This window comes from Phocoena phocoena, chromosome 1 (genome assembly GCF_963924675.1).
Source record: "Phocoena phocoena chromosome 1, mPhoPho1.1, whole genome shotgun sequence".
Taxonomy (NCBI): domain Eukaryota; kingdom Metazoa; phylum Chordata; class Mammalia; order Artiodactyla; family Phocoenidae; genus Phocoena; species Phocoena phocoena.
Genome location: NC_089219.1, coordinates 43,199,858 through 43,218,777, shown reverse-complemented (window position 1 = coordinate 43,218,777; position 18,920 = coordinate 43,199,858). Strand labels below are relative to the sequence as shown.

Below are 18,920 nucleotides of genomic sequence, written 5' to 3'. Positions count from 1 at the left end.
GTCCATGCCATTGCAGTCTGTGGGATCTTAGTTCCCCAACTTGCGCCCGGCAGTGAAAACACCGAGTCTTTTTTTTTTTTTTTTTTTTTGCGGTATGCGGGCCTCTCACTGTTGTGGCCTCTCCCGTTGTGGAGCACAGGCTCTGGATGCGCAGGCTCAGTGGCCATGGCTCACGGGCCTAGCCGCTCCGCGGCATGTGGGATCTTCCCAGATCGGGGCACAAACCCGTGTCCCCTGCATCGGCAGGCAGACTCTCAACCACTGCGCCACCAGGGAAGCCCAAACACCGAGTCTTAACCACTGAACTGCCAGGGAATTCCCTACTTCAGTCTTTATAGTCAGTACAGGAGCAGTGTGAGGATGAAATCAAATAAAGGTAGACAAGTTGAATAAGCTAGAGGGAGAGAGGTTTTCTTAGACATCTTAGTAGAGCCCTACCCCTCCAAAAATTTACACACACACACACACACACACACACATGAATAATTGAGACTGCATGGTTTGGGGGGAGGTAATGACGAGTTATATAATTACAAAGTTAGCCCCCCAAGTACCCTTTTTTGACCTATAATGATTTAGCATAGTCTAGGTCTAAAAATAGCAATTTAAGATAGAACCTGAGTCGCTAATGGTTTTCTCTCTGTATATGGAAATGAGGTCTTGAAGGCTATATAGTATACTGTGGTATGGCTATGAGATAATGTATTTGCATATTTTTCTATATATGGACATTTGGATGATTTCCAATTTTTCTCTACCACAAATGTTGCTGCAGTGAACATTGTTGACATATATTTGTGCATGTGTGTGAACATTTCTATAAGATATATAGAAATGAAATCACTGGGTTGAAACGTATGCAGAGTTTACATTTTTAAGAAAATAGGTATGGCCATATTCTCCTACAAAAATACTGTACCTACTGAGATTCATAAGCAAGTGTGTGAGAACACCCTGTCCCCTTGTCAGTATTGGATAGCAATACAAATTTAGCTAATTTGCTGGATGAAAAATATTTTGTTGTTTTCAGTTGATTATCTTTGATTTGTGCTAAGGTTCAGCATCATTTCATTTATTAGACATCTTGTATCTCTTCTTGAAATGTTTGGATATATTTTTAAACCTATTTTTATTAGTTTTTGTTTTTTGCTCTTATTGATTTGAAGGGACTTGTGTATATTGTTATTCTTTTCTCTCAATATGTACTATTCTCTTTGATTTAGTTTATGATGTTTTGTTTTAGAAAAGTTTTAAATTAGAATATAGTGAAATCTTTCCTCCCCCCCCACTGCCCTTTATAGCTTCTGGATTTTGTATCTTGTTTAGCATAAATGTTCTTCATACCAATATTATAGCAATATTTTCTCATAAATACTTTTAAGACATTTTTTTTCTTTTAGCTCTGTAAGCTATGTGAATTTATATGTGTTAGGTGTAAGATAGAGATGGCTATTTTATCTCCCTAAATGAATTATCTATTGTTTCAACATCATTTATTGAATTATAATAAAGTATTGCAACAATATTATAAACATTGCTCTGTTTCTAGAACCTGTTTTCTTAAATTGATCTGTAGGTGTTCCTGTTCCAGTATACTCTTTAATTTTAATTGCTTTAAAATATTTATTTTTATAATTGGTAAGGCAGTTCCCCCTCACGTTTTCCCTTTTCAAAATGTTCTTGGCATTTTTGGGGGTTTTTTTTGTCCATATGAATTTTAGAATCAGTATGCCAAGTTACACACACACACACACACACACACACACACACACACACAAACACACACTTACTGGGATTTTAAAATTGGAATTGCCTTGAATTTATAGATTAATTTGGGGGAAGAATTTGTATCTTTGTAATATTGAAGTTCCCATTGCAATGACATGGTATGACTAGTTACGTCTGTTATTTTCTCCTGTAAAATTTTCTAGTTTTCCTCATGTTGGATGAGGAACAGAATGGCTTCTGGTGCCATGCTACTTGGGTTCAATCCCTGCTAAGCTTGGGCAAATAAAAATCCTTTATTTTGTGTGTGTGTGTGTGTGTGTGTGTGTGTGTGCTTTAGTTTCCTCATCCATAAAATGGGAATAATAACTCATTAGGGTTATTATGAAGATTAAATGGGTTAAGACATATAAGTTAATACACTTAAAATGTAAGGTGTTATTATTAGATATATATTTATAGTTTCTTTTGCTTTTGTGAATAGGATCTTTTATTTAAATCTCATTTTAATTGGTTACTTTTGGTATATAGGAAATTCATGATTTTCGTTCATGGTTCTTGATTTGGATGCTTTGCTGAACTCTTCATACTATACTAATATATATATATTTTAAATTCTCTTGCATTCTCTTGGTAATCGTATATTTTTGCAATGAATTGATTTAGCTTTCAGTATCTTTGCTGTATAAATGTATTTTATTTATTTATATTGTGGATCTATTTTCATTTGCTAGGACTTCTAATACAGTGCTGAATAGAAGTCTTGATGGAGAGCATTTTGTCCATAACTATCTTTAAATGGATTTGATGATTTTGTAGAAGTTAACTCTCTGTAAACCTAAGGGGTGTGTGTGTGTGTGTGTGTGTGTGTGTTCTTAATTTGTTATGGAGTGGGTTTTGGATTTTCATTAAATTATTTTTATTATACAAATAAGTGATTGTATTTTTATTACAAAAGATTGAAAAATATGTAGAAATTATCGAGTAAAGCATGAAAGTTCTTGTATCTTGCTCTACTTTTATTCCTCTCTCCAGATGTATATATTATTGTTACATTTGGTTTGTATCCTTTTAGTTCTTTTGCTATACCTTTATGTACATTTAGTGTGTATATGTGTACACATAATTTTATTTATTTTATAAAACTACTTGATATTTTGTTTCATTTAGCAGATATTAAGTATCTATCATGTATCAGGTCCCCTTTAGGCATTAACATTCTTTTGTTCATTCAACAAATATTTCTTAAATGTTTCCTAAGCGCCAGGCAATGTCTTAGGTGCTGGGAATATAGCTATGAAGAAAAAGAAAAGCCCTGCCCTCAGAGCTAACTTTCTAAAGGTGCAGACAGAAAAGTTTTTAAAAACCCCAAAAAACTAAAAAACAAAAACAAGTGATGATAAATAGTGTGAAAAAAGTTAAAACAGGATAAAAGAGGATAGGGATGGACTGGGGTGCAATATTAGTGCGTCAGAGAAAGCGTGTTTGAAAAGGGGACATTTTAGCAAAGACTTGAAAGAGATGGAGCAGTTGTTCAAGAAAGAACAATAACGTTTTGGTCAGAGCAAAGAGAATGAGGGAGGAGTAGGAAAGAAGTTTGGAGAAGTGGTGGGGCGCCAGATTATGTGGAGCTTTCTAAGCCCTGGTAAGGATTTTGGATTTTATTCCAAGTATGATGGGAAGCCATTGATGGATTTTGAAAAGAGAAATGGCCTTGTATTAGTTTGTTAGGGCTGCCATAGCAGAATACCAAAGTGACTTAAACTACAGAAATTTATTTTCTTACAATTCTGGAGGTTAGAAGTCTAAGATAAAGCTGTCAGTAGGTTTGGTTTCTTCTGAGGCCTCTCCCTTTGGCTTGCAGTTGACGGTCTTCTTGCTTTCTCCCCATCTGCTCTTTGATTTGTGTGTGGGCATGTCCAGTGTCTGTGTGTCCAGATTTCCTCCTCTTAATCAGGACACCAGTCAGATTAGACTAGGGCCCACCCTAATGGCCTCATTTTAACTTAATCGCATCTTTAAAGACCTTATTTCTAAATACAGTCACATTCTGAGGTTAAGACTTTTTACATAAGACTTTTGGAGGAACACAAGTTAGCCCATAATACACCTGATCTGCTTTCTTCAGGCTGCTAAGGATAGACTTCAGGTATGTGTGTGGGGTGGGAGTGGGTAGTGTAGGCTTTTTTTCAGACTTTCTTGGGAAGAACTAATACCTTGTCATGTTCTCTTTTCTATTTTCTCCATTAATCTGATTAAATTCACATGTTGTTTTCTAATAATTTCTAAAAACTTCTGATCTGCGTAATGGCATCCTTTTCTTTCTTTTATTGAAGTATAGTTGATTTACATTAATGCGTAAGTTTCAGGTATACAGCAAAGTGATTCAGTTATACATATATAAATATAATATATTTTTCAGATTCTTTTTCATTACTATAAGATATTGAATATAGTTCCCTTTGCTATACATAAATCCTTGTTGTTTATCTATTTTATATATAGTGGTGTGTATCTTTTAATCCCATACTACTAACTTATTTCTCCCCACCCTCCCTTTCCTCTTTGGTAACTGTAAGTTTGTTTTTTACGTCTGTGAGTCTGTTTCTGTTTTGTAAATAAATTCATTTGTATTAGATTCCACATATAAGTGATATAATATTTGTCTTTCTCTCCCTGACTTACTTCACTCAGTATGGTAATCTCTAGGTCCATCCATGTTGCTGCAGATGGCAGTATTTCATTCTTTTTTTATGGCTAAGTAATATTTCACTGTGTGTGTGTGTATGTGTGCATGTGTGTGTAACATCTTCTTTATCCATTCATCTGTTGATGGACACTTAGGTTGCTTCCATGTCTTGGCTATTATAAATAGCACTGCTGTGAACATTGGTGTGCATGTATCTTTTCAAATTAGAGTTTTCATTTTTTCTGGATATATGCCCAGGAGTAGGATTGCTGGATCATATGGTAACTCTGTTTTTAGTTTTTTTAAGGAACCTTCATACTATTTTCCATAGTGGCTGCACCAATTTACATTCCCACCAACAGTGTAGGAGGGTTCCTTTTTCTCCACACCCTCTCTAGCATTTATTGTTTGTAGACTTTTTGATGATGGCTATTCTGACTGGTGTGAGATGGTACCTCATTGTAGCTTTGATTTGCATTTCTCTAATAATTAGTGATATTGAGCATCTTTTCATGTATCTCTTGGCCACCTGTACGTTTTCTTTGGAGAAATGTCTATTTAGGTCTTCTGACCATTTTTTGATTGAGTTGTTTGTTTTTTTGATATTGAGTTATATGAGCTGTTTGTACATTTTGGAAATTAACCCCTTGTTGGTTGTATCATTTGCAGCTATTTTCTTCCATTCTGTAGGTTGTCTTTTTGTCTTGTTTATGGTTTCCTATGCTAACATTTTCAAAGTCTGTTGTGATTTTGTTCTCAAACAAAGCCAAAACAAAAAATAACCATAACTTTTTTTTTTTTTTTTTGTGGTACGCGGGCCTCTCACTGCTGTGGCCTCTCCCATTGCAGAGCATAGGCTCCGGATGCGCAGGCTCAGCGGCCATGGCTCATGGGCCTAGCCGCTCCGTGGCATGTGGGATCTTCCCAGACCGGGGCACGAACCTGTGTCCCCTGCATCAGCAGGCGGACTCTCAACCACTGTGCCACCAGGGAAGCCCGCTGTTTTTTAAAATGTGATTTTTGATATGGGAAGGAGATAAATCCATGTGTTTTGTCTTCCATCTTGACTCATAGGCTCCTTTTCTTGTTGCATGTTATTTTTTATAGTTTCTGCTAGAAAACTTTTTTTTTTTCCCATCTTCAATGCTCAGGTTAAGTGTACCTTATCTCAGAAGCCTTCCCTGACTGCTTCCTTCTTTCTAACATCCTGTGTTTACCTCTGTCATTCTGTATTGTACTGGCTTTATTGTATTGTACTAGACAGTGAGTGCCTGAGGATGAATAATGTGATTTTATTCTCTTTACCCTTAATGTATCTTATACACTTCAGGCTGCTAAGTTTATGTTTATTGACTAACACACTGAAGAATGAGTATAAATGCGAGAAGTTTGTCATAGGTACTCGGTCATCAAACTGGCACAACAGTTTTACTAATTAGGATAGTCATGATTGCAGCGGTGCTACTAGTCTGTGGGATTTACTTTTCTTAGAGATGTAGCCATTTTCTTAGTTCATAAAAGCATCTTTGGAGACTGGTATAAAATATCAAACACATTGTACCAAAAAGAATCAACAGAGTTTAAATATAATGAGATTTTGATTCAATATTTAAGCTGATATGACTGCTCTGTATATTGAGTGATATGTCTCTTTTAGGGTAGGTCTTCTGGTATGGTAGAATGTTTATTAAATACTTATAAGCTAAAAAAAAATAGTAAGGGAGGCTGGGTGGTGGGTTTGTTGTCTATGTTTAACTTCTAAAATTTAGTTTTTGAATAGGTAAATATATTTTCATAGTTCAAAATTAAAAATACAAACAGGGTAGATTCCCTGTATTTAGAAAATACAAACAGGGAAGCATCTCTCTCATCCTTTCCCTGTAGATACTTGGAAACTGATAAGCTTTTGAGGTTCTCCTCACAATCAACCAGTTTTCATTAGTTTAAAAATAGTGTTGGGTGTGTGTGTGTGTGTACTTGGATTTTTAAAATAATTCTGCTGAGCTGATCACTTGCGTTGGTATAGTATAATGAATGGCTGACTCAAATGTTTTGTGATTTTTCTTTTCTTTTCTTTTTTTTTAGATACATCAAATTACGAAATGGCTTGCAGGCACTTTTGATTTCAGACCTAAGTAATGTGGAAGGTAAAATGGGTGATGCAACAGATGATGAAGAGGAAGAAGAAGAGGAGGAAGAAGAAGATGATGACGATGACGACGACGATGATGAAGATTCTGGAGCGGAAATAGAAGATGATGATGAAGAGGGTTTTGATGATGAAGATGAGTTTGATGATGATGATGAACATGATGATGATGATCTTGATACTGAGGATAATGAATTGGAAGAATTAGAAGAGAGGGCAGAAGCTAGAAAGAAAACCACTGAAAAACAGGTGTGAATCATGTCTGTTATATCTTTTTCTAATTTGGGAATTCTTTGGGATAAGTTCCAAACTTACGTTTATCTCTTAATGGCCAAAAGGAAATATATATCTTTTGATCTTAGTAAAGGTATATTTATTCTGTATAAAGAGTACATTTAAAAAAATGTTTTGCTCTAATTTTAAAAGTGACAAATGCTTATTATAGACGCTAATGGAAAATAAAGAAAAACAAAAATATAAAAGTTGCCCATAACCATAACTCTCAGAGGTAATCACTGGTAGTATTTGACTGCGTTATATGTTTTAAAAACAAATGCCTGGAGGTGAGGATCCGCATAATTCTTAGCCTGGGATAGAGGAATAAGAGAGAGTATCATCCTTGGAGAGACTGGAAAAAGCATAAGAAAAGAACAAGGCTAGTGTAGAGTCCTCACCTGGGCCTAGGGTTCTAAGAGTCCTCATATGGGTAATTTCTGTCTGGGTAATTTCTGTCTTGGTAATTGAATGTGATTTATCTCTTTTTATGAGGAAGCACCAGAGGTCTGAATAAATAATAAGTAAATTGGAAGAAATGAAATAGAAATGGGGAGTTGAGCTTAGTTAGTGAAACATATAATGACAATAGGTGAATAGATAAGTAGGGCTTGATAGAGATAATTTTCCTCTCTGGATATTTTTTTAAGAATGCTTCCATTTTGCAGTAGGAAATACCTATATTGGAGGATAATATTTTAGAGCTATTATAGTGGAATTGATCAGCAAATGTTTGTTAAAGCTAGTATCTTGAATATTGATAATGCATTCAACATGGTACAGTCCTCAAAGAATGAATTAAAGTTCAGATTATTAACACTAAAATCTAAAGGTCATATGTATAATACTATAAAGTCAGCTCTCCAAGTGTGAAGATGTGAGATTTAAGTAGCAGATATGGCCTAAATAAATTCTTTGATAGATACTCTTCCTGGAAAAAAATATTTTGTTTCTAAAGAAGATTGTGGCAATTCTTTCACTGAGGTGTTAGAGGGATTGAGTCATGTTTAAAGAAGCTATTTGCCCTTGCTATTCAGATTGTGAGTGATGCCTGTTTTGGGAGAGCAAGATAGGTTAAGTGGTTTTAGTTTGGAAAGCTTTAGGGATGAAAACCAAAACACTGGGGGGAAAAAAAAATATATATATATATGCTACCTGATAGTCTATACTAAAGTCTTTGTAAGTAAATTGGGAATTAATAAGTTCACTTTTAATTTAAAATAGATCTAGTAATTCCAAATAGAGGAATAATAGAAGGGAAGAAATGATAAAAGTCAGAAATGGAAAGAACATTGACAGTCAGGAAACCTGAATTCTAATTCTGAGTCTGTCACTATCTTTCTGAATGATCTTAGGCCTTTTCATTTTCTCATTTTTTTCTCATTTCTAAAACAAGAGAATTAGGTTACATAAATTTTTTTTTTTTTTTAGGTTACATAAATTTTAAAGTCCATTTTAGCTCCAAAACTTACTGTGTTATAACTTCATAACTGAATATTCCTTGTCTTTAAGTTTCTTTCTATATGTCTGTCTGTCTATTTGTAGCTTTTCCTGTGTTTTGGACTTCTGTATACCTTCTATCAACTGATGAGCAAAACTCTAGGATTAAATTAAGAATTGTTTTGACAGCCAATTTTATTGTCAAGATATAATAAAATGTCTTAGATTTATACAGAAATTGTGAACGTCTTTGACAAATGAATATGTGCATCCAGTATTTTGGGTACCCCTTTTTATCTTGCTTAAGTGCATCAAACTCCAAATGTTACCTTGTCTAGAAGCAGTAAGGTCACATTCTAGAGATCATTTAAAAAATGGTTTAGATGCTGCCTTTCTTTTCTGAGAACTTGGTATGGTATATTCCCTCATATGATATTGATAGCTGATTCTCTGGATATTAGAAAGGAATGGAGGAACCTAATGCAATTTGAAGAAGAGATCGAATTGTTTAGAGTCAGATGCAGTGGGTACACGAGTGAAAGGCTTTCCTTTGATCCCATGATCTGGGAAAATGATTTATATTCATTGAATGAATAAATGCCTACAAAAGGGAAATAACGTAGATAGTCTAGGTAAGAGGTGGCTTAAGAGTAGTATAGGGTTTGCAGCGGTTTTATGATTTTTTGTTTGAAAAATGTGAAATGTGTTCAAGATAAATATGTGAATTTATAAGGGTAGTGGGAAGAAAAAATTTTGAGGTTTTTGGAGAACTTTTACCTAATTAGCAAGTTAACTACTCTTTTGAGTTATCATTTTTATCCCATCTATTTTCTTCCTCTCAAAAGGAAATTGTTCTTAATCTGAAAGCTTTGATAAATTAACAAGATTGGAATTTAAGTATGATATATGCTGAATTATGATTTGTTTAGGCGTTTCTTAAGTCAATTCTCAAGTATGAATTTTTCAAGTATGAATTTCTTGGGTAGATAATTCTCAAGTATGAATTTCTTTTCTAGCAATTGCAGAGCCTGTTTTTGCTGTTGTCAAAGCTGACTGATAGACTGTGGTTTAAGTCAACTTATACAAAAATGTCTTCAACCCTGCTGGTCGAGACAAGAAAACTTTATGGGGTAGTTGGAGCTGAAAGCAGGTTAGGCATCTATTAAACATCACAGAACAGGTTAGACTGTGCCTTAAAGAAGTGGATATTCCCTCATGTTGTAACTGAGTTTATGTGCCTAAGTCTTAAGTATGGGATTTATGGTATCAAGTGAGACTATTTGGTTCTTCCAAAAACGTACTTTTTTTTTTTTTTCTCCTCTGACACATGGTTAGACTTTATACCAGGTGTATGCTATTTTTTAAAAGCCCTCTAAGAGGATAACCATTTATCAAAACAGTCTTGTGTCATCGAATCTGTTAGCCCTTTAAAATTGACATTTGTAAAATTTGGGAAAGTTAATAATTCAACTTTCTATCCTCAAGGATTCAAATTGACTATTTTTCTCTCCCCTTTTGTATCTTTTAACTTATAATGATATAATGGTATGCCCTGATCATTTTAAATGCAGAATTTGGTATGCCTCCTGACCATCTATTTTGTTGGAAATTGATTTTCCCAAGGTATTGCGAGAATATCAACCAATAAGTATTTTATATATCTTCAATAAGAAGTGAAGAACTAAAAAGCCTCTTTAAAGTTTAGTTCTGTAGTTTTTTAATAGTTAAAGATTTTCTTTCTTAGCCATTTATTTATTTTCTTTGTTAGATGTTTTCCTGACTTGTTATTTTATGCCCTGTTTTAATAAAAACAAGATTTTCTGAGTAACATATTGAGAAGTTTCCATCTAGTAACTGAGTTACTGAACACAGAGAGCCTTTAATTGCTTAGAGATCTTTAGACAGAATCTACTCAGGTATATTACTTCTGCAGATTTCTGAAATCTGATAAATCAGGAAACAAACTTGGTCCAGAACTTTGAAATGCTGGCACAATATAATACTTGGGTGGGCTGGCCAGTCCCCCTTCGCTTTTTTCTGTCTGTTTCTGCTTTTTTCCTTAGGTCTGCACCTCTTCAGCATTTGGCAGGATGGCAAGAGGAGGAGCAGCAGGGTGAAACTGACACAGTTCTGGTGAGTTTCACTTTGCTGCTCCTCCTGATTCTCAGGGAAAGAATTTTGTTACTTTCTATTGGAAAAAGTCCATCTCCAAGTGAATCTTTAAAATGAGATGATAATATTATTCCTTTAGGATTGACTCACTGTTTATTTGTATGTGTTCTACTTACTCCAGTCTGCAGCGGCTCTTTGTGTTGGAGTTGGGAGTTTTGCTGATCCAGATGACCTGCCAGGGCTGGCACACTTTTTGGAGCACAGTAAGATCTTTGTAAAATATCATTCCCGGGTGTGTTTTTCCCTCTAAATTTGAATGAAATGATTTCAAAGATAAGTAACTGGTTTGGTAGAATTATAATTTGTTTAATAAGAGAAAAACTAAGAAAAAATGTTAGTGGATATCATAGGGGAAGACTTAATTTTAATCTCCTTGAGTGTACTTATTTTGAAGATTAGAGTGAAACCACTTAGAAAACTATTTTAAAATGTAGGTTTTATTATTCAGGTACAGGAAGCCTAACAAATCAGGAGAAAATTGCTAACCTCTAGGAATTTAGGCTGTAGCCTTGGGAGGGGCAGTCTCTTCCAGGGCTGGCAAGGCCTCAGGATGTCAAAGCATCAGAAATACAGAAAATAAAAAGGCATGATTAATATCAAAATAAAACAGAAAATCTTCAGTTTAATTATGAATGTACCCAAGTAAAACCTTTGTGAATGCTATACAGTTATGATACTTAAATTACTCATTTTTTTGTGTTCTGGTTTTCTAAGCTATTCAATACTTGAGGGTAAACTTCTCATGAGATTTTACAGTAGAAATTAATCTGCTTATATGTCTGTGTTTACATTTTAACCTTTTCACAAATAAATTATGTGTTTCTTTCATTAAAAATAAAATGTTTAGGCTTTGAGAATAAAAGTAATATATGAACGTTATAGAAAATTACAAAAACAGAAGTGTAATGAAGAAAGTATTATCCAGACGTAACCATTGTTCATGACATATTTTCTTTTTTTTTTTCTGCATATGAGAAATTTCATCCTTGTTAATAAAAACATTGTATCTTTGTGTTATGTGACTTTGTGTTCTTTCCACTTAGTGGTATTCATGGGTAGTTTGAAATATCCAGATGAGAATGGGTTTGACGCCTTCCTGAAGAAACATGGGGGTAGTGATAATGCTTCAACTGATTGTGAACGTACAGTCTTTCAGTTTGATGTCCAGAGGAAGTACTTCAAAGAAGCCCTGGATAGGTAATTAACTCAAAATGTATTTTTATTTTGATTATCTAATGCCACCTTACAATTGGAAATATTGGTCATTGTTCTATGGTATTTCTTTTCGAGCAGTGTTCTAATTCTGTAGAATTGTCACAATGCTTTATTTGGAGAAAAGAGCAAATTATAAATATGCCTTGGCTCTTGTTTTGTAATCCTTAGTCTTTGTTTTAAAGATTAAACTGAAACCCTTTAAACACCTTTTGAGTTTTGTACATAACATAGTCTCTATTGACTCATTATTGCAATTGTTATTTTCTAATTTAGTAGAAAATATGGAAAAACAGAGAAGCAAAAAGAGATAAGATTGCTCCCAATTTCATAATCTAGAGTTAACTGTGGTTGATATTTTGGAATATAGCTATCTATACTCGTATATGGAATCAGCTTGTTCATATCTTTTCATATTTTTAAACAAGGTATATCACTTTTACATATAATTTTATAATTTATAAAGCATGATTTTAAGTGATTGTTTATGATTCATATTATATAGAAGTACCGTAATCTGTTATTGGACAGTTGAATTGTTTCCAGTTTTCTAGTATTGTAATGCTATGATGAATATCCTAATCTTTGTGTACATCCTTAATTATTTCTTTTAGTTAAGTTCTAAAGAGTGAAATTTCTGTCTATTTTCATGAATATTTTTAAAGCTTTTTTTAAAAGAACTTTTGACACTCACTGCAAAATTGTCTTCTAGAAAGTTTATGTCAGGGCATTAGTAGAGCTTTGCTATCACAAGGTTGTAAACCAAAGCCTACGCTGGAAAAAAAGGAGTCACTTTATACCAAAATCTAGATAAATATAAGATTGAAATATAAAAAAAAGAAATCTCAAGTTTGACCAGTATAATATAAGCCCTGAGGGCAGAAATTTTGGACTATTTTTTGTTGATATATCTCCAGCATCAAGAATTTGGCAGATACTTGATATTTCTTGAATGAATTAACACAGTTTTTCTTTAATAGAAAAAAATGCCATAAAATCAAAACAGAAATGGCAAAAAAAAATCTCAAAACATGACAAAGGTCCAGTTTTCTTAAAGAAATTGTCTCATCCCTTAAGAGATTAATTTGACACTGAGAAAACTTTTAGGTAAATTCCTGTAAGTTGAAAGTATATACCATTATTTTCAATGAAATAAATATTTTATGTGTTCTTCTTTTCTTTTTCTTTCTTTCTTTTTTTTTTTTTTGCGGTACACGGGCCTCTCACTGTTGTGGCCTCTCCCGTTGCGGAGCACAGGCTCTGGACGCGCAGGCTCAGCGGCCATGGCTCACGGGCCCAGCCTCTCCGTGGCATGTGGGATCTTCCCGGACCGGGGCACGAACCCTTGTCCCCTGCATAGGCAGGCAGACTCTCAACCACTGCGCCACCAGGGAAGCCCCTTTATGTGTTCTTGAACCCCCAAATTAACAACTTTTTTTCCTAAAACAATGCCAAAATTCCATTAAAATTGATACAATTACTTTGATGACAATATTTATAATAGGATACAACTTAGTGGTTTTTCTTCATTAATCTAAAATATGGCTGTCTACTTGCATTCAGTGAACTAGTTTATAGCTCTTTTTTAATCATATACTTAAGGACATGCTTATAGCACATATATTTGATCTCAGTGTTTCTCTAATTAAACATTTAATTCCCAAATAACAAATGAAAGAATAGAGACAAAAGAAATTAACAAAGGCAATGCAAATGATACCCAAATTTATCTTTTCTATAAACTTAGAAAATTAGGAATACTCTGGGACTTCCCTGGCCGTCCAGTGGTTAAGACTCCACGCTTCCACTTCAGGGGGTGCAGATTCAATCCCTGGTTGGGGAACTAAGATCCCACATGCCGCATGGCCAAAAAGAAAAAGCCATGAGAAAATTAGGAATACTTTTAGGATGACTGCATGTTTGCTCTTGTTTCAAAGTTTTCAGCTTCTAAGTTTCACAACATCGAAACAGGTCTTTATGTGTGAAGAAAGCTTAAGCAGTAGACAAGTTGAATTCTCATGACTTTATATTTGGTTATATCCAGATATAAAGAAGGAAAAAATCCACCTCATTGGAAAAAAGAATAGGCAAGGGATATGTTGAATAAATTCTGACCACCTCAGAGATGATGAAACTTGGTATAAAGTCTAGTTAAAGAACTTGTTTCATTTCTTCTTAAGAAATTCTATGTATTTGAAATCTAAGGACTACTTCAGGAAATCAAAAGATATTTACACATTTATTATGGATTATTTCTACTTAAAAGAAAAAGAACCTATCAGAATTAATAAGAAGAATGCTACTGCTTAATAGGAGAAATAAATAAGGATATCAAACCATGAATTCATGCCATAAATGGTAGATAGTGGTAGAGCATTAAGCATTGCCTATACTATAATAAATATGAAAATATTACACTTCTACAGTTAGTAAGGAATAAAAAGTCTTTGGATCATTTTCAAAGGACTCTTATATAGCGTGGATTAAGTGCCAGTATTTTTTAATAAGTCAGTAAAATCCAATTCCTTCACAGGTCACATTGTTTATCAGTATCTTGAATCATTTAAATAAAAAGTTGAGGAGATGACTGAATTTTTACTCTAGTATGTAAATGAGAATGGAAGCTGCTTTTGCCCTGTTGGCATTTGCTAATTTCAGTAAATTTGAACTTTGGTTTATCAGTATTTCAGGGCAAGAGCAAGAATTATCAAAGCCCAGGATGTTCATATGGTGGGATGTCTAACAGGATGCCCTTCTCATGATAAACTGGGATTCCAGAAGGCATCACCCTCAGGTTGAAGAAATGGATTAGCCATTCTGAGGGATTACAGCCTGCTTTCAAAATGCCTGAGTTGTCTAGCAAACCTTAAGCCTTGATTGTGATTTAACATGGTCCAGAGCTGGTAGTGTTCTCTGATGCCCAAGAGAAGCAAACACAAATCCTCTCAAAAGGAAAATACCTTTATTTTATGCTTTACATTACTCCTATAAACAGTTTTTCAAGTAGAGTGACCAGCGTTCAGTCACACATAAGCAGGCACACAACAAAACAAGAGAACATGAATGAGAACAGAAAACAGAAAAAGACTTTTAATGCCTTAGAAATCTTAGAGATTGGAATGTACGATTACAAAAACGATTCAATTTTAAAGAAATAAGGGACAAGTTTGAATACAGTTGCAGGGCATAGGAAACTATAAAATGTGACCTATGGGATTTGAAATATAAAAAAAGAAAGAGCATTTTGAACTGAGACATGATAATTGAAATTGAAACCCAATGGACAAGTGTAAGAAAAGAGTGGCTATAGATGAAGATAGAATTTGTGAATTGGAAGATAGACCAAAAGAAATCCCTAATACAGTATGAAGAGAAAAAAGATGAAAGGTACAGAAAAAAAGGAAAAGGGGCATAGTGGATAGAGTGAAAATGTCAAATATGTATTTACCTGGAGTCCTAGAAGGAGAGGAGAGAAAGATAGAGTAGACAAAATACTTGAAGGTTTGATCACTGGAAAATTTCCAGAACATCAAATCAGACATTAAAGAAGTTTAACTAATTCCAAAAGTGTATATTAAAAGACATCCACATATAGAAAGATATAGTGACTACAGAAAACCAAATACAGAAAATCTTTGCAAGATGGAAGGGCAGAACTCCTTCAAAGTCATATTAGTCTGATGGATGACTTTTCAACAGCAGTAGTGGAAGGTAAAAGATAGTGGGGGGCTTCCCTGGTGGCGCAGTGGTTGAGAGTCCGCCTGCCGATGCAGGGGACACGGATTCGTGCCCCGGTCCGGTAAGTTCCCACATGCCGTGGAGCGGCTAGGCCCGTGAGCCATGGCCGCTGAGCCTGCGTGTCCAGAGCCTGCACATCTGGAGCCTGCGCTCCGCAACAGGAGAGGCCACAACAGTGAGAGGCCCGCGTAACGCAAAAAAAAAAAAAAAAAAAAAAGATAGTGGGATATCTGTAATAGCCTGAAAGAAAATAACTACCAACCACCAATTCTACACCAAGCAAAAAATACCTTGTAAGAATGATTGTAAAATAGACCTTTAGACACACAATTGAGAGTGTGTGCCACCAGCCAACTTACCAAAGGAAATTTAAAGAATTTATTTCAGGCAGAAGGAAAATGCAGATCAGAGATGGCAAAAAAAGATAGAACCATGAAAGTCATTTTATATGAATAAATATAAATGAACATTGATTACTTAAAACAGTAATTAAAAAACTTAAAAAGTATATAGAATTAAAACAACAATAACATATCAATCAGGAATAATGATGATGGAGAAAAAGGTATTTTTATAAGGTATTAACATTAGACATTGATGTTAAAAGGATACATGTAATATTTTCAAGGGTAACTTCTAAAAGAACACAATTTGAGTGTAAAAATTCCAAACCAGTACAGGGAAAGCATTTGGAATAATTCTTTTTAATAATAAATTCAAAGAAAAAAAAGTAGTAGGAGAGACAGAACAAGTGGGAGAAGCAGTACAAAGTAGGATGGAGGTAGATGTTGATCCATATATAACAGTAATTCTCATTAAATGTAAGTGGATTAATTTCCAATTAAACATTGTCAGACTGGATTTTTAAAAACCCAATCAAATAGTTTTCAAGACTTAGATGTAAGGCTTGGAAAAAATATTACTGTTGCTCAAAAGGCTCACTTCATATTGATAAAACTTAACTAGGAAGACATAATTATTTCCAGTTTGAACACATCTACTAACATAGCCTCACAGTAAATCATATATAAAGACCAATGAACAAGTAACCAACTGCAGTGGGAGATTTAACACCCCTTTCTCAGTAATTGATAGAACAACCGTAAAATCAATAAGGATGTAGAAGATTATAACAAAAGGATTACCACTTTTTTTCATAGATGTATACAGAATGCCTAATTAACGCTTTCCAACTACAAAAATTTTTCAGTTGACCCTATTTTAAGCCACAAGTTCAGTCTCAAATTTCAAAGCATTGAAACCATATTAATTATGTTTTCTGAACACAGTGTACAGTTAAATTTTAGCTAGAAATCAGAAGCAGAAAGCCGACTAGAACATTGCCTTATGTTTGGAAATTAAATATATTTCTAAGAAACACCTGGGTAAAAGACGAAAGCATATCAGAAATTAGAAAGTATTTTATACTGAATTATAAAAATATTATAGAACAAAAGTTGTGGGATGCAGCTATAGTAGTACTTAGAGGGAAATATATAATCTTAAATGTATATGCTAGAAAAGAAGAATGGCTTAAAATTAATGAGCTGATCAATCTCAGGTAGTCTGAGTAAGACCAGCAAAGTATGCCCAAAGAAAGAAGAAAGAAATGATGAAAATAAGTGAAATAAAAAGCAGACTGACCTCAGAAGAATGGTGAAATTGGACCTCCAAAAAGCCCCTCCTCTATAAAAGCAATGAGAACATTGCCAAAAATTGTCAAAATCAACTTTTTCAGAACTCTAGAAATAACCAAAACTTGCAACAATCCAAGGAGTATTTATTCAAGTGAGTGACTAAATCTTACTAAGAACAGTGAGTTTTGTGGCATTTTAACTTGCCCTATTTCCATTGCCCTCTACCCAGCTCTACAGTAGTCTCGAAAACAAAGAGGTCCCACAATCTCAGTAAAAAACAGCAGTCTAAGCAGCCACTGAAGGGGGCTGGATGGATTTAGAGCTCTCTAAAAACATCATTCTGGAGAATCTTCATTATTTGACCTGTCTGGTAATTTCCTGGGAACCACCATTCACGGATTTTTATGTATTTGGCCTGACTGGGAGCTCACCCATTTGCAGAAATCTTTCTCTGGAGGCATTTGTTGAAAACATTTGGATGGAAGTTGTTTACCTTTATGACTACCTGAGGCAGTAGATAACAGTTGGGGCAAACAAATAGGCTATTCAAAAAGCTTAAAAGGAAAAACTGGAAAATGAGATATCCTAAGGGGCTTTGAAAAGCTCCAGTATATTCCTGGAAATTTTGAAGGTCACATATGTGCATATAGCTGTGTCATGTCCAGGGCTGTGTGCATGCTCAAGAAAGACCTAAGAATGCCTTAAGCTGTCACCATGGTTGACCTTGAGTCTCTGGGCAAGCAGGATGTGATGGCTAAGGCAGAGTTGTAAACTGCCTGACTGAATGTTGAAAGCATCCCCCAATATGCACAGACAACCCCTTGGCAAGGCATTTAATGAAATCTCTCCTCAACCAAAGATTATCACTAAGCTAACCAAGCAGTGGTTGTACTTGCCAAAGAATATGGACTTTACAGAATTAGTTTAAGAAAGGTACTAAATATATAAACAGTAAGAACAGCAAACAGCAATAATAACAAACCCTGGGGAGGGAGGAGAATCTTGATTTACGGAGTTGCCACATTATATTATTTAAAATGTTGTTTTCAACAGAAAGTTATAAGGGATGCAGAAAGTATGGCTGAACACCAGAAAAGCAGTAGTCAATAGAAACTGTACCTAAGAAGGCCCAGATTCTGGAGTTACTAGGCAAAAACTTTAAATCACCTTTTTTTTTTTTAACATCTTTATTGGAGTATAATTGCTTTACAATGGTGTGTTAGTTTCTGCTTTATAACAAAGTGAATCAGCTATACATATACATATATCCCCATATCTCCTCCCTCTTGCATCTCCCTCCCACCCTCCCTATCCCACCCCTCTAGGTGGTCACAAAGCACTAATCTGATTTCCCTGTGCTATGTGGCTGCTTCCCACTAGCTATTTTACATTTGGTAGTATATATAAGTCCATGCCACTCTCTCACTTCGTCCCCACTTACCCTTCCCCCTCCCCGTGTCCTCAAGTCCATTCTCTAGATCTCCGTCTTTATTCCTGTCCTGCCCATAGGTTCTTTAGAAACATTTTTTTTTTTAGATTCCATATATATGTATTAGCATATGGTATTTGTTTTTCTCTTTCTGACTTCACTGTGTATGACAGACTCTAGATCCATCCACCTCACTACAAATAACTCAATTTCATTTCTTTTTATGGCTGAGTAATATTCCATTGTATATATGTGCCACATCTTCTTTACCCTAAATCACCTATTTTAATTATGTTCAAAGAGCTAAAGAAAACTGTCTAAGAACTAAAGGAAAATATGAGAATGATGTCTTACTAAATAGAGAACATCAATAAAGAGATACAAATTATTAAATAGAACCAAATAGAAATTCTGGAGTTGAGAAGTACAACTCAAATGAAAAATTAACTAGAAGGG

General features: G+C 34.6%; 1 protein-coding gene across 2 annotated transcripts in view; it reads left to right on the top strand.

The window, feature by feature from the left end:
* Positions 1–18,920, top strand: part of NRDC (nardilysin convertase) — a 92,016-nt gene that overhangs the window by 16,314 nt on the left and 56,782 nt on the right. Inside the window, exons 2-6 of one of the 2 annotated variants that reach the window (XM_065891738.1) lie at positions 6,500–6,812; positions 9,293–9,426; positions 10,340–10,409; positions 10,570–10,651; positions 11,492–11,645. In XM_065891738.1, coding sequence (XP_065747810.1) covers positions 6,500–6,812; positions 9,293–9,426; positions 10,340–10,409; positions 10,570–10,651; positions 11,492–11,645 — 753 coding nt within the window. The remainder of the gene's footprint in view (positions 1–6,499; positions 6,813–9,292; positions 9,427–10,339; positions 10,410–10,569; positions 10,652–11,491; positions 11,646–18,920) is intronic. The other variant, XM_065891747.1, reaches the window with a different exon arrangement.